The 15,760-nt window shown below is 30.6% G+C and overlaps 1 protein-coding gene across 1 annotated transcript; it reads right to left on the bottom strand.

The window, feature by feature from the left end:
• Positions 1–144: 144 nt before the first annotated feature.
• Positions 145–9,401, bottom strand: LOC145326266 (uncharacterized). Its single transcript, XM_080169475.1, has 6 exons — positions 9,304–9,401; positions 2,515–2,569; positions 1,939–2,049; positions 1,537–1,589; positions 683–1,052; positions 145–332 (listed from the first exon to the last, which is right to left on the bottom strand). The coding sequence occupies exons 2-6, from the start codon at positions 2,558–2,560 to the stop codon at positions 256–258; spliced, it is 657 nt and encodes a 218-aa protein (XP_080025601.1). The 5' UTR covers positions 2,561–2,569; positions 9,304–9,401; the 3' UTR covers positions 145–255.
• Positions 9,402–15,760: the final 6,359 nt, after the last annotated feature.

Genomic DNA, 15,760 nt, shown 5'->3' with positions numbered 1-15,760 from the left:
CGTAAAAAAAATCTCAATCTGCTCTCTAAATTATGATTTTGTTGACTTACTTATCATTTACTTGATATTAACCTTATTGCAACTTCTTTCTTGTACACTTGAGAATAAAGCTGACTTAATTGGAATACAGTTAAAGAGGTCAAATAAGATTGTAGTAGTAATAGTTTATATTGGATATATTGTCGACTTAAATACCAGGCAAATTTTATGAAAACTATGTACATACATTATATTATTTTTCTTTTCACTGAAAAATTAAGCTGTTGGAGTAGTAGTTAATTCTGTTGATATTGAACTAGAAGTATCCTCGTTCTCTGCCACTGTCGAATTTTCTAAGTATACAAATAATAATGATTGATATGTTAGCATCGACGATTATGGCCAATGGTGAAAAATAATTATAAGATTGATTAGGAGTTAATTGATAGAACAATGGAAGATATATGTTTTACCCCCTAAAAGTTTCATGTGTGTAAATTTTAATTTAACATGGGGGGGGGGGGAAGTGTTATGAATATCTATTTCAGAGTCATTTTTTTAATGACTTATTTTAGGACACCAGCCTGCCTCAATTCTATCTAGGTTCATTGAAATAACAAGAATATTCATTAATGAGTAACTCTGCGCGGCTAACTCTATTTCAGGTTCAAATTTTAAAATAAATTAAAATTCTAAATTTTACCTGAGGAACTTGAAATAGTAGCTTCACTTGAAGACGCTGATACTTCTTCTATGGATGCTGAACTTGCTGTTACTGAGCTGTTGGCTGTTGCCTCACTGGATCCTGTTCCTTTATCATCATCAACAACTGCGGTTGAATTATCATCGGATGATTCTGTGCTTGTATCAAGAGTCTCATTGCTACTTGAATCAGATGTATCATTGACCAATGTTGTATTATCAACTGTTAAAGTATCTATAGATGTTTCATTGGCTTGTTTGGTAGAGTTGTCGGGTATAGCTTTGTCCAGGTCATCAAGCAAGGCAAGAATTTGACGGCGCAATTCTTCTTTTTGCCTCATTCTGTCAGTTAAATCTGAATCTGTTAGATTCTAAACAAAAGCATATCTTAATGTGTTAGCAAGGATAAATACATTTATAAGTAGTGAAGCTGCATTTAAATAACAATACAAGTGAATTTAGATAAACAAACAGTATACCTATACTTAGAAAGATTATGTGCTTATATTGTAGATAATAATATAAGTGAATTACTATATTTAAAAGGGGAAGGGTGTAAAGAATTGTTTACCCTCCCACCCCATCAAAAAAAAAATAGAAATAAATAAGACCACCTCAAAAAAAACTTTGAAATCAATCATTTTATTACTCTACCCCAAAAAGCTTGGATGCCCTTCTATAATTATTATTTTGCTTTACAAAGCCATTTTAGGTTTCTATCAAAAATGCTGAATTACGTAAAAAGCATTAACATATATGCATGAAGCTTTAAAAAATAGAAATGGGACATATAAAAAATAGGATAATAGTTACAAGATTTGTAAAAACTAACTATTTGTTCACAAAAAAATATACCTGGTTTGGTCCTATTGCAATAATTGGTTCTAATGTAGTTCCATTACTAGAATCTAAGATAAACTTCAGTTTTAATTTGCTTTACTTCAAAACTTAAAAAATATATTGAATCTTGATTGACATGTTCAAAAAAACAGTGTCCAAACTTTTCAACCAATAAGTTCAATTTACAGGGCTAATTTTGTTTATCATCATTGTAGATGTTCATCAATTTATCATCCACGGTTTCTCCTATAGGTTCTCTTGAATGTTGGTGAACATTAGTGACCTCCCCCCCCCACATACCTTTTCCTCTAATTACAATTAATTAGAATTGATTTAGCATTTGACCCTCTGTTATGTAGCAGTAGTTCTCAGAGGCTAAAGGTAAATGAAATCAAATTAAATCAAATTAAACTTAACCTGCTGATGATATATCAGTAATATTAGAAGCAGAATCATTTGACTCAGAAGTATTTGTTGATGATGGAGTAGATATATCTGATGAGGCTTCTAGTGGCACTGCTTGTATTCCTGGATAATAAAGACATGCATTATTATTTTCAAATCTCATTGAACTAAAGGAATGGATTGAGCATTGAATATAAAACAACCCTTCCCTCCTTTTTTAAATTCATTTTTACTTTATTTTAAGTTACTGTTGAATTAATGTAATATTTCAATAAAGATTTCAGTTTGACAGGTCTAAAGTCTTTAATTATCACTTTGTATGAGCGTCGAGCGATAACTACATTTTTAAATTGAATTCAACAACAGACCACTATGTAGCAAAATGACATAAACTTGTATAACGTCATCGTTACAAGAATTAGTACAACCCAACTCGGGAAAACTTTCGACAAACATCAGTCATCCATTTTACCCTCCCATCGAATTGAAACTGCACAAGCATCTGATATAGCAGCGGTATGTGCATGTCATTACTATAATTGGATATGTTTTAATTGGTCTTAGAGAATCCTAAAATAAAAATAATACCTGTTTGAAACAAAAGAAAGAGTATTCCAGATATAATGGTATTCATTCTAAACTACTGAAAACAAATGTCATATTATTATATAGAGTAGTTTTTTGTCTGTCCCGAAGGATTTCGCTAACCGCTGAACCGATATTGTTCTCCTTTTCAGTAAAGTTTCTTATAGGTCCTGGGAAGGTTTTAAACTATTTTTGGGGAGGTGTCTTGACCCCCCTCCATCCCAAAAAATATTTTTTTTTACAATTTTAAAACTCAAATTTAAAATGGGATGGAGTCGAATTTCCCCCCTCCTACCTTAAGTGCCCCTAAAGGCTTCTAGGGGGCGTAGCCGCTACTATTACAAAAAGTAGTAATAACTCACTAATAATAATAGGTTTTATGTAAGATTCACATATGTTCTAGGCTATTCTATTTTTAAGTCAAAGCCTAGAGATGGTTTTATGCTATTTTCTTCCCCTTCCTCACCTTGGTGGAAGAATGAGACCCATGTTACTTGGGCAAGGCCACTTATATTAGTTTTAGTTTTGTTTCAAGAAAGAAGTCATAATTCCTCAGTTTTTAAAGCATCTGAGAAAATCCTATTAATATGGGAATCTTCGCAAAAACTGTAAATATTTACATTAACTAGTGTTGACATTTCGAATTATGGAGTAGCTTTGCTGAAAAAAAACGTTTCACTAAAGTCTTTTTTTCCTTGAATAGAGCTACTTAAATACAGTATGATATCAAATGAAGGTAATTGTTGAAACTGAACTACTATTCAGGTTATTTCATATTTATTGCCGATTGTTCTATTTTTATTATCTACATTAAAGAAGATACATTTCAAGAGTCTGCAGCCGCGCGGCAGCCACCTGTTTAGGTGCCAAATAAGCCGTATTTTCTGCAACTATAAAATCTGTGGGCTGCTGTCTAAACTTGTTAATACTTGTCCATATAATATATTTTAAGGCTACTAGTCAAAACGGGTTATAGTGGCTTATGCGCGGTTGCCGACCCCTACTATGTATTTTTCTTTCTTTGATCATTTTCCTAGATGATTGGAGCATAAATTAACAAGGTTAAAAATATTCATAAGCAGCACAGCAATGAAATCATTGAAATAAAGACGAACGTTTTTTCTATGATACAATGTAGCTTGATGTCTATCTGTCCTTCCGTCCATCTGTTCCTGAAGATCTCGGTAACCACTGAACCAATTTGATTCTTCTCTTCAGGAAATATATCTACTGGTCCTATAATGGTTTTAAGCTATTTTCTCGGGGGTTGGTACACCACCCCCCCCCCCCCAAAAAAAATCCTACTCAATTTTTTCTCATTAATTTGAAATTAGTGGTGTCAGCACCAGAGGTACTTCATTTATTTATATTTTTTTGTAAATTACCTCTTGGGGCAAAGTCCCTAGAGGTTAGGGACGGGGCTAGTAGTGTTATAAAGTAGTTTCGGAGAAAAGTAAGCAAACTATTTGTTTTTGAAATATGAATTGTTATCAATGCAGTGAAAAGTGTAAAATGGAGGGACATCTAGGGATTGAACTTCATTTTTATATATTTAAACTAGCGGCTACGCCCCTAGAGGCCTCTAGGGGCATTTGAGGAGGAGAGAGTCGAATTTAATAATTCAATTTCTTATTTTAGATTTTAAAAGAAAAAGTAAAAAAAAATTTACGTTTGACAGTTAGGGAGTTGAATCCATTTTTATAGAAGCAGAAATATAATCTATGATTATGGTTTGGACCCTCTAAAACTGTAATCTACCCTTCCACTATCCCCTCTCTTGGTGAAGATATCTTCAACGCCGATACGATTTTTGAAATATAAGATTCCACTTTTGTCTCTCTTGTTAAAGATATCTTCACCAAGAGAGGCAAAAGTGGAATCTTAAATTTCAAAAATCGTATCGGCGTTGAAGATATCTTCACCAAGAGAGGGGAAAGTGGAATCTTACATTTCAAAAATCGTATCGGCGTTGAAGATATCTTCACCAAGAGAGGGGAAAGTAGAATCTTACATTTCAAAAATCGTATCGGCGTTGAAGATATCTTCACCAAGAGAGGGGAAAGTGGAAAGGTAGATTACAGTTTTAGAGGGTCCAAACCATAATCATAGATTATATTTCTGCTTCTATAAAAATGGATTCAACTCCCTAACTGTTTGATGTTTGTTTTTCGTTGAACTCTCTTTCTAAAATTGAGAAATTAAAAAAAAATTTATTTCTCTAGGGAGGGTGGTGGTACCCTCCCCCAAAATAGTTATAAACCTTCCCGGGACATATGAGAATCTACCCTGTTAAGGAGAACCCGATCGGTTCAGCGGTTAGCGAGATCCTTCGGTACAAACAAACACACAGACAGACACACAAACATCCTGTTACTTTAGTATAAGGATAGCTATTATAACAATAAATTCTAAAAAAAGTCACGAAACCTTATCAAGTGTTTCATGTAACTAAAGAGGGGTGGCAAAAAAGGGGAGAAAAAGGGGAAGGGGATTGTGGGGAAATTTTCCTTTTTGAATTGTTTATCAGAATATCATTCCCTGATATTCTAATATCAATTTTGAATAATTCTAAATATTCTATGTATTTTTTACTAAGTATATTTGCGATAACTTTTATTTAATAGATTCTTCCAATTTTTAACATTTATAAAACAGCCTGCATTATTGCTTCAAGATCCATGTCAGATCTATATAGGAAATAAATGTCTATATATGAGCTCAAGTCTTCCAAGGAATAAATGTTTAAAACTCATAGTGCTCCAATAATCCATAATAAACTCTCATTGCCCAGAACGATAAGGCCCAATATTTTACTTTATTAAGAATAAATTCATCTTTTTTATTTTATGTTGCTATTTACATAATGTTGAAGTATTTAATTACTATTCTTAAAACAGAAAATTTAAATTCATAATATAGTAAATTTAAGAAAACTTAGTTTTAAAATTAATTGATTCTAGCGCCTCTTTTAATGTGTTCAGATTTACAAACAAAAATTAAAAACATTTTAACCCTTTCGTGATGGTTATATAAAAAAATATATATTGGAAAATAAATTCCATAATTCAAATTGCATTTTTGAAAGAATGAAAAAGGCATTATTATAAATACGTATCTGAAGATCAAATAAAGAAATCAAAAGAAAAATGGAAGAAAAAGCAAGTGTGAGAGAGAGGTTTTAATAAAAAAGAAAACGCTAAGGCAGAATGTTATTACGTTCATAGTATCAAAGGCTTTTATTACAAAATAAATAACTAAAATCAACCGGACAGAAATTCTAACGTAAGTAGTTGAACTTGAAGTAATCTTTATGTGCAAGTTAATATATTTTTATTTATTTTCTAATATTTCCCCTGTGAATATACAGTGAACCCCCGCCCCCCCCCCCCCCCAAAAAAAAGGGCATAGGAATTGTCAGGGAAATTTTAACAAAATCCATATTTCTAATTCTGAATAAAAAAATGCATACCTAACGGATGCGTACCTAGCATCCAGGGGCTTTTTAATTAAAGGAGCAGAAACAGGCTAGAAAAAATAGCTTAAAACCATCTAAAAATGAAATAGCCTTATGCCCTCATGGGACCTATTTGAAGCTTACCTAAAATTGAGAACCCAATCGCTTTAGTAGTTATTGAGATTTTAACCTTCAGACAAAAAAACTTTATATATTATTAGCGTTTGCCCCTTTATTATCTACGGACTAGAAAAAAAGCTTAAACCCATCCCAAGACTTAAATCTAAAAATTAAATAGCCTAAAACCATCACGGGACCGATGTTAAGTTTATTTAAAATAGAGAACCCAATCAGTTAAACTGTTTTTAACCTATTTTTAAAACGTATATAAAAAATATACTATGACACCAGTAAAATCAGACTGCAGAGCCTAAATTTGAATTAAGTCCCCAATAAACTTTTTTGGGGGGATTTAAATATTAATTTTTACTGTTGCCGTAGTCATTTTGATCAAAGCAAAAGGTCTTTTTTTTATTTGGGTAAAATTCGTAGCTTTTAGAGTGTTTTGCTTCATAAATATTGTATTCTGGTATAGAGTAAAATTAGGCCTTATGATTTTACTATAAAAATTCACTAAAAAGTTAAATCTTTACAATATACCAATGAATTAACATTAACATGTTTGTGTTCGTTCACCTATTTTAAACACATAAAAATTGGCTGTAAAGGGTTAAATTTGATGTCAACATGACAAGATGTCAACAAATGTTTATGCAATACAACAAAATTATTTTTGACACATATACAAATATGATATAAAATAAGATTATTCAAACTTATTTTTTTTAAATATTTTTAAAAATTATGTATCTTTTACGTGTATAGTTTTCATTCTTTTCATTTTAATTAAATAAAAATTATTTAACTACATTGTAAATAAGTCACTTTGTGAAAACACTCTTTTTTGAATTGTAAAAAACAGAAATGAAACAAGACTTGTAATTGGTTCAGACTTCAGAATAATACGTTTTATTTTAATGTTAAATTTCTTCTATATAAATTATTGTTTTAGAAAAAAATTATTTGCATCGAACAGAGTAGAGTTTTTATTATTGTATTGATATAATCTGAATCACATCAAATTGTTCTGTAAGAAACAATTTAACCCCAAACTAAAAAATGCTTTTGCTTCCATCAAAATGATCACAGCAACATATAAAATTGATTTTTAAATCCCCCAAAAAAAGTTTATTGGGGACTTAATTCAAATTTGGGCTCTGCAGTCTGATTCTACTGGTGTCATAGTATATTTTTGATATATGATAAAAAAATAGGTTAAAAACAGTTTAAGTAGATTAGATATTAAGAATGAGACATTGAAATCAAATTGACAATATATTTACAAATAAAAATATTTTTATTAGTTATTTATTGTTGTATGTTGTAAATCATACAAAACTTGAATAGAAGATAAGATAATAAAGTCTTCCCTGGAAATACTAAAAGCTATACTGACAGACCGACGGCATATAAAGGGTAAAAATACATTTTTAATTTAAAATTAAAGCCGTATATCTTTAATAGCAGATGAAGAATTATGTTTTACCCTCAAACGGACAAGGTGCTTCGCGTATAAAATATATTTAATAATAATTAAGCAAGTGAGGTTTAGGGTGCTTTCCCATATTGAGTACATATCAAGCATTGAAAATACACTTCCATATTTTATAAACTAGCGGCTTCGCCCCAAGAGGTTTAATCAAACAAATTTTTCGTATTTTAGATTTAAAAAATATTTTTTTTTAAATTTTTTTTTGGGGGGGGGGGGTAATTGACCCTACTATTTTAATTTTAGTTTAAAAAAAAATTTTTGGGGGGGGGCATTTTACATTTTTTGGGGAGTTGGGGGTGTTCCACCCCCCAAGAAAATAAATATAAACCTTCCCGGGACCTATGAAAAGCTACACTGTAAAGGAGAACCCGATTGGTTCAGCAGTTAGCGAGATCCTGCGCCACAGACAGACATCGTTCTACTTTGTAATATAGATAAATTGTAAATTAGAAGGGATAGTTTTTTCCCATAAGCCTAATTCTTGCAAGGGGCCCTAACCCACCGAGGTTTACACTTGATGTGCCTTTACTCTTGATAGGATTAATTATAAGAATTTCTAAGAAATTTTAAAGCTTAACAAGGATGACATTATTTATAAGTCCTTAGTAAAACTAAAAAACATGGAAAGGTTTACAATAGATTTATACAATATCTTTGATAGTAGATGCATATCAAAGCTTTCCAACAGACGGACGGACAAAGTAAGTTATATACTGGATGTTCATCAGTATGGGGATGTTTTCTTAATTCCAGCCATTTATCTTTAATAACTGAAGAGAAATTCACGTTTACCCCTTTACGGTTTCTTACTGACAGACAGACATTTCAATTAGAGTACAAAGAAACATATGATAACATCCATAAACTTTGGAAGTTAATAAAAATCTAATAAGATAGACAATGTGGTTAAAACATTAGATTTCAATAGAAATATATACAGTAAACTTTAAACATACATCTCTAAAACCATAAAATCTAATTACTAAAACTTTAGCATAATGGACGGACTGACTGACAAAGATAATTGAATATATGATGCTTTTTAGTCAGCGAAATCCTCACAGACAAATTTGCTTTCTATTTTTATTTTAGAGTAAATCATAATTCTGAGTGTGTACCAGACAGACATATAAAGTTCATGTAAGATTTTCTGCTAAAATATTTTTTAGTAGAGAAGCTACTCTATAATTTGAAATGTCCCTCTGTTTTTTTCTAATAACTCGGACCCTAAGGCGGCCTAAGGCCGCTTCGTGACTAGTAATTAAATATAAGGCTTTGTAAATTGTGTGATTAGTTAGTCTGTTATTCTAATTATCAAACTTTTAGTGATCATAAAACACTTGCCAATCATCCATTTGACAACTTTAAAAGGCTTTCGCCTCATATTCTTGTTTGAATACGAAGAATTTATTTGACGAAGCCCAATCTGTACCACTTTTGCACCACTTTTAATTCCTGTGACGTCATAAAATGAGGGAGATGAGAGGAGAAGTGGGAAAGAAAACCCCTAAAAAGAGATGGAGAATATGACGTCAAAAGTGGTACAGATTGGGCATCGTCAATTATTTCTTTAAGTCTTAAGTTACAGCCAGAAGAGAGAATTAAATTCATAATTTATCTTATAGTTTTCACAGACACAATTAAATTAATCATCAATAAATAAATGTGAAAATATTTATAATCATATACCTACACATGCGAGAAAAATATAAAATAAATTTCTTACCTATATAGTACCAGGATATGAAACTATATTTCAAGCCATTATGCTGAGAAGGATATTGAAATTTAAACTACACACACCAATGCTTTATGATTCATTTCAAAAGGAATATCATATGCTCATAGAATATTAGAGAGAAAGATTATTTTAAAAATAAGTTATCATGACGATGGAGTAAAAGGTTATTTATATAAAAAATGTATCATTATTATGTCAAGAATAAGCATGTAAGGCTATTTTTATCATGTCATAATTCATTTCGACATAAATATTGTCAAAAATTTCGTTATATCTACAGTATGCCGATAGTTTGGACAGGGATACTTCTGAAATTATTAGAACCAATGTAAGATATCATTTTATTTTATAAAAACGATAGACGTTGATATTATGACAAAAGAAAAATTGTCGATAATTTAGGTTGCTATTTATCCTGTCATTTTTTGGTCAGTTTGCTTATTCAGTAGGTTGGAGGGGATGAGGTAAAGGGGGCGGAAGGAGCGGGTAGTTGTTTTAGACCGCTACAAGTTTTGCTTTATTAGAGAATATGATAATCTGATGTTAGATCAAAGTAATAATACATTTTAAAAAGGTACCTGACTATTTATCTCTAGTTGATAATAATCTATGGGAACAAAAAGAACTAGGATGAAAGTGAGAAGGATCAGTTTACATGTCTTACAAATCAATACAACACGTACAATTTTTTGCAAAGAAGGAAACCTTAAAAAGTACATTTTACTTCAGAATTTTGCAACATTATAATTTTTTTGCTTTGATTGGAGGTGTAGAAGATTAAAAAGCACCATGACAAAATTGAGGTTGTGTAATATATTTTTTAAACCAAGCAATAAGTTAGTGTTGATTAGGGAGCCATGATCCAAAGCTCTTGATTTTTAACATTTTTAACACCGAATTTGGGTTTTTCATAATTTTTTATTTTTTTATATTTATAAAATATATTTATTTATTGAAAAAAATATCTTATTTAAATGTATAAGAAGGCATTTAAAATATAAATATTTAAAAAAATAATATTTAGATACAAAAAATCAATAATAATATTTGCAAATCACTATGGCATAACCTATTTTTTTTTATAAAACAGTGATTTAGAATTCTAGCCTTTTGTTCAGAAAGATCTCTACACACCTAAAAGATAAAAGACACCTAAAATAAAAGTAGCTTATTGTCCTGTTATGAATAGAGTGGAATATAAACCTAAAAATACATCTTTAAAAAATAGTTAATTGTCCCTTTATGTATAGGGGGTGCCAACACCTTCCTTGAAATTAAAATTGGCAAGGCTTACTTTATAACTATCCCTAAGCTAATGGTTCCAACCCCTGGCGAATCGTTGTGTACGCCACTGCTTTCAACCTAAAAAAACCTGCTACTTCAATAAATTAATAGAAAATAATTTATTTTACAATTCAATATCTTTATTACACTGTCATAGCTGCTTAACATTTTAAGGTCATTATTTAGCAATGAAATTATTTATCCATATTCATTTACCTGGGTAGTTTTTGAAGCAAGTTAACCAAAGTTTCTGAATCCTCACTTGTGCTCGAGAATTGTCATTACTATTTAATATAAACCTGAAAAATAATATTGCAAGGTCAATAACTATCTCATATCTCATATCAGGCGAGCAGGGACATTGAAATGAAAATTACTCTGATTACCATAGTTTTAAAAACATGTTATCTTATACATTAACTTTAAAACTTTGGGGTTCACTATTTAAAATTTTTTATTGATTAGTTCCAAACCATCAGAGTCAAAACTTTTCAACAAATAATAACAGTTCCAAAAAGGGGTTATTTTGTTTATAATTCATTACTCGGCAAAAGTGATATCCAGTAAATGTTTTTTTTCCCACAGGCTCAACTGAAACACAGAAGTTGTTAAAAATGTAAACCTGTTTAAAAGAGTGAACAATCTCTGTAGACTTTTAGACTTTGCAAATGGCGATGATTTCGGCTGAACCAAAAGTGCCATCAAACCTTAAAAATAAAGAAAAATCATTTTCTAAGTTATATCCCCTTGGTGTCATCACGACAGGACAAAATGTAAGACAATAGCAATAAAGTTTATTATTATTGGGAGTTGTAAATTACTTTTCTGTAAAAATGTAAGCATTTTAAATTAATTGACAATACCTGCAATTCCAACTGCATTAGAATACTTACACAGCAAATTAAAAGATTAAGAGTAAACATAAATTTATTTTTTTCCTTTCAAATATTACCTACCTATTTGTGTTTTGATAGCCATCTTTTTCTTTTTTGTTTCTTCAACTGTTCCTTCCCGGCTGTAGGGCCTCACAACGGAAACTGGCTTTTTACCCTGAAAAGAAAAAGTGTTATTTAAATTCTAACCGAAGGCCTAGTGTATTTCTACTATTTAAGTACTATATGGTGAATTTACCTTTTCTTTAACTCTCTTTTTCTTTTCTTTGTTCATAACTTCATTAAACAATCCATCAATGTCAATGTTATCTTTTTCTTTTTCCTTAAAAATTATATTCTTAAGGATATTATTTTATATAAATAATAGTTATTTCTCGCATCGTATTATAAACGGCTTTCCACGGATATAAAATGTACAATTATAAGATTAAAACTAGCTTCTTTAGCCCCGAGGTGCCGAAGGCACCGGCTAAAAAAACTGATTTTAATATTATGATTGTACATTTTTATATTCGTAGAAAGCTGGATATACTACGATGCTAGACATAGTTTTTTCGTATGGATGAGAACCGGTTCCTATCCACCGGATTCGAATGAATACGAGAATAGTTATTTATTTCATCGTATTATAAACGGCTTTCCGCGGATATAGAATGTAAAGTTATAAGATTAATACCAGTTTTTTTAGCCCCGAGATGCCATAGGCATTGATAGTACTAACATTCATTAACTCATCAATTTCTTTGTAATCTGTAGGAACTTTATTGACTGTTGGGTAATTAGATATTTGTTTTTGCATTTGAAGATAATCATAGACAAACCTAGAATAATTTTAAAAATTGGTTAGAATTTAATTAAAAGGTCATGAAAATGAAGAAGTTCGTCCCTGAATTTTAAAATCAAAGCAAGGGGTTAGGGGGGGGGGGTAATTAATATTATCTAATCCCCCTTTAGCAGAATTCTGATACTTATCTGTGGGTGGGTGGGATATGATTGTAGAATAACAAACGAGCATTCAAAAGATTCACATATGTAGAGCAGTTTTTTTTTAAATAATAAACCCGTGCCCTTCATCATCTATAATACAAAGTAGAACGATGTCTGTCTGTTTGTCTGTTTGTTTGTAGCGAAGGATCTCGCTAACCGCTGAACAGATTGGGTTCTCCTTTACAGGGTAGCTTCTCATAGGTCTCGGGAAGGTTTATAACTATTTTCACTGTGGTAAAATATATAGCGGCCTCTCATTGGTTAATTGTTAATGTTTTCTGACGTCATAGTTCGACACTTTTACTGTTTTCATTCTCCCCCCCCCCATTTTTTTAAAAAAAAATTTCCTTTAAATCTAAAATACGAAAAATTGGTTTGATCAAACCTCTAGGGGCAAAGCCCCTAGAGGCTAGGGGCGAAGCCGCTAGTTCTGATTATATAGAGCTCCAACACTTTCTGGAATTTCTTGAACTGATGAAATTTCTTCAACATAAAATTCTGAATTTTTTCTTTGTCTGATGGTTTAGGTTCATTTGTGTTTACTTGGTGCTCATTTAAATTTGTAGTATTGTCATTATAATATATTAGATGCATCAAATGACTATCCTTTACCTAAAAATGATATGTTTTCTCCCAATTCTAATAAAACGTGCCAAGTTTCAGATTAAGAAGAGAATATCAACCAAGTTGAAGCCAATCTCCAACTCATATGACAAAGCATAAACTTAACTACCAAACTGAATAAGTTAAACGCAATCTTGTCAAAGTTTACAACATTTAGCTGGTTAGACTAAATTGATTCAAGTGATAGATGTGATAAACAATTCAACTTTGCCAAAGAAAAGTAGTTCAATTCAATACTTTAAACTTAAACTAAAATTATGTTATGAAGTACTTATAAGCTATAATTTGCAAGAATATTAAATAAAGCTAGATTTTCCAAGAATAAATAAAATAAAGATTTAGCCAATGCTTAATTAAACTCTAGCAAGCTACCAGATGTATTTTGCTTTTCTTATAACAATAGAAAATCAGAGTAAACTGCATAGTCGTCTTATACAAGTACAACTTGATGCGCTACCGTACCCTTACTCCAAGAATCTAAGCTATTAAGCTACAGAGCTGTACTAATCAGTGTCCCAAAATCTAATTTAGCATGTATTATACAACTTAATATTTCTTATCAAGCATCCTTAAAGAGAGGTACAACTATAGAGGTTCCCATGTTCCGGTGTGCTCTAGGGCCTCTAGAGTGTCAACCGGTGCGAGTGTCCCCCTAGGGCCGCGACCAATGGCCACAAATATACTAGCATTCTCTAGGGCCTCTAGAGTGTCATCTAGCTGCAATTGCTTGTACACAAGGTTCTCAATTGCATTTGTGTCGTGCGTTTCAGTCCCTAAAGCTCCAAACGCCTACAGATAGCTGTCCTTTAATCTCTAGTAATTCTACAAGACTTAAAATATTTGTATCTACTATATATGTAATTGCTAACCACGTTGATTCCTAACCCTCAACTAAGAATGATTCTATTTTTGCACTTGAATAATTCCTAATCAAGTTGGAGGAAAGAACTCCACTCTTTACTAACGTTTTCCAAAGGTACTAGGGCTTTCTAACAAGCTTTGATATTAGCAACTACTTTGAATTTCTAAATAAAAGAAATCATCAAAGTATTTTTGAAGTTACTTTATATTTAGACAATATAGTAGCAAAGGTCCTTTAATAAGTTGTACATGTAGACTATCATAACCTAATGAATATCAACTATATACATAATCACTAATCACGCTATTCCCTCCGCAGGAATAACTCCGCTCTTTACTAATCGCTTCCAAAGGTACTAGGACTTTCTAACAAGCTTTAAATTAGTAATTATTTTGCTTTCTAAGAAAAAGTCTATTAGATAAAGAATATTTAAATAATAAACATTTACCAAGATAATATAGAGGCAAAGGTCCTTTAGTAAGTTATGATATGCTTATAAGTTAAGTTTTTAAATTAGTTTTACTTTTACTCTTAAACTGCTTAAGTAATGGCAAAATTAATACAAAGACCTAAGTGTTGTAAACACTTCCACGCGAAGATCTCCTATTATTTATTAACTTTTGTGCAATAAAGAACTGTTGTCTCACAACTTCAAGTTCAAATTATTCAATATATACCAAAGTGAAAAATGTACTAAGTGTTTATTGTTTATACTTTATTGTTGATTAAATGTGAGTATCATAGTTTAGTATTGTATTCTAACATAAGTATAATAATGTTTTTTAAGTTATTTTCAATTATTTTATATAAGGTTAAATATGTTTTATGACAGTTAAAACATATCTTTGGATTTGCAAAGTGTAAACCATAAGTTCTTAATAAGAAAGTAAACTTTAAACTTATAATATTTGATTCTTTAAGATTTTCTTTACACTTGACATGTAATTGTTTGTTATCCAAATACTTTGAAAAATAATCATCAAACTTCATTATGTTTTGTAAATTTACAAGTCCAAAGATATAATAGTTAAACTTAGATAAATTTGCTAAAGATAATTTTTTTTAAGCAGCATAAGTATCTGATTTTTCAGAACTTAGACTATTTCTCTAGTTTTGAGCTTCATTTGATTTTTACAAGTCCCAACAGGGAACTTGTAAAATTTCTATAAATCTCAATAAGAGTAAAACAGAAATTAAGATAAATGAAAAATTGATACACATAAAAATAAACACCATTCTTATCAAAACTAACAGAATGGTTAGGAAAAGAGATAGTATACAGATAAACACATTAGATAGGTTAAACATTAAGAGATACAGAGGTTAAATAAAAGATTACGAGTGAATGAGTGTGCAAGGCTCATTGAGAACCAAATACTTTGCTGCTCTATTTATACTGAGATCTTAGAATGTTCTAGAATTTAGTTAATGGCATAATCTGATGCAATCCTAGTTTTTTGTGCAATAAAAAGTATAACAAAAACTTCTACATCAGTTTTTGTCATATAATAAAGAAGATTCTGGAAACTTACACATGATGCAATATTAGCTGTTTATGTCATAATAAAACTTCTACATCAGTTTTTGTCATATAATAAAGAAGATTCTGGAAACTTACACATGATGCAATATTAGCTTTTTATGTATGACAAAAACTTATTCATTGGTTTTTGCTTGTATAATTAAAGTGTTTCTAAGAACATTCTAGTATCTATATACAATTACATAATACAAAATAATGATGAAATTATTGAATCACAGTAAATAACTATACTCTTGTTTCCTACAAAAA

Source organism: Acartia tonsa, chromosome 8 (genome assembly GCF_053477335.1).
Source record: "Acartia tonsa isolate MP-2025a chromosome 8, ASM5347733v1, whole genome shotgun sequence".
Taxonomy (NCBI): domain Eukaryota; kingdom Metazoa; phylum Arthropoda; class Copepoda; order Calanoida; family Acartiidae; genus Acartia; species Acartia tonsa.
The sequence above is the reverse complement of the archived record's forward strand: the minus strand, read 5'-3'. Positions and strand labels throughout refer to the sequence as shown.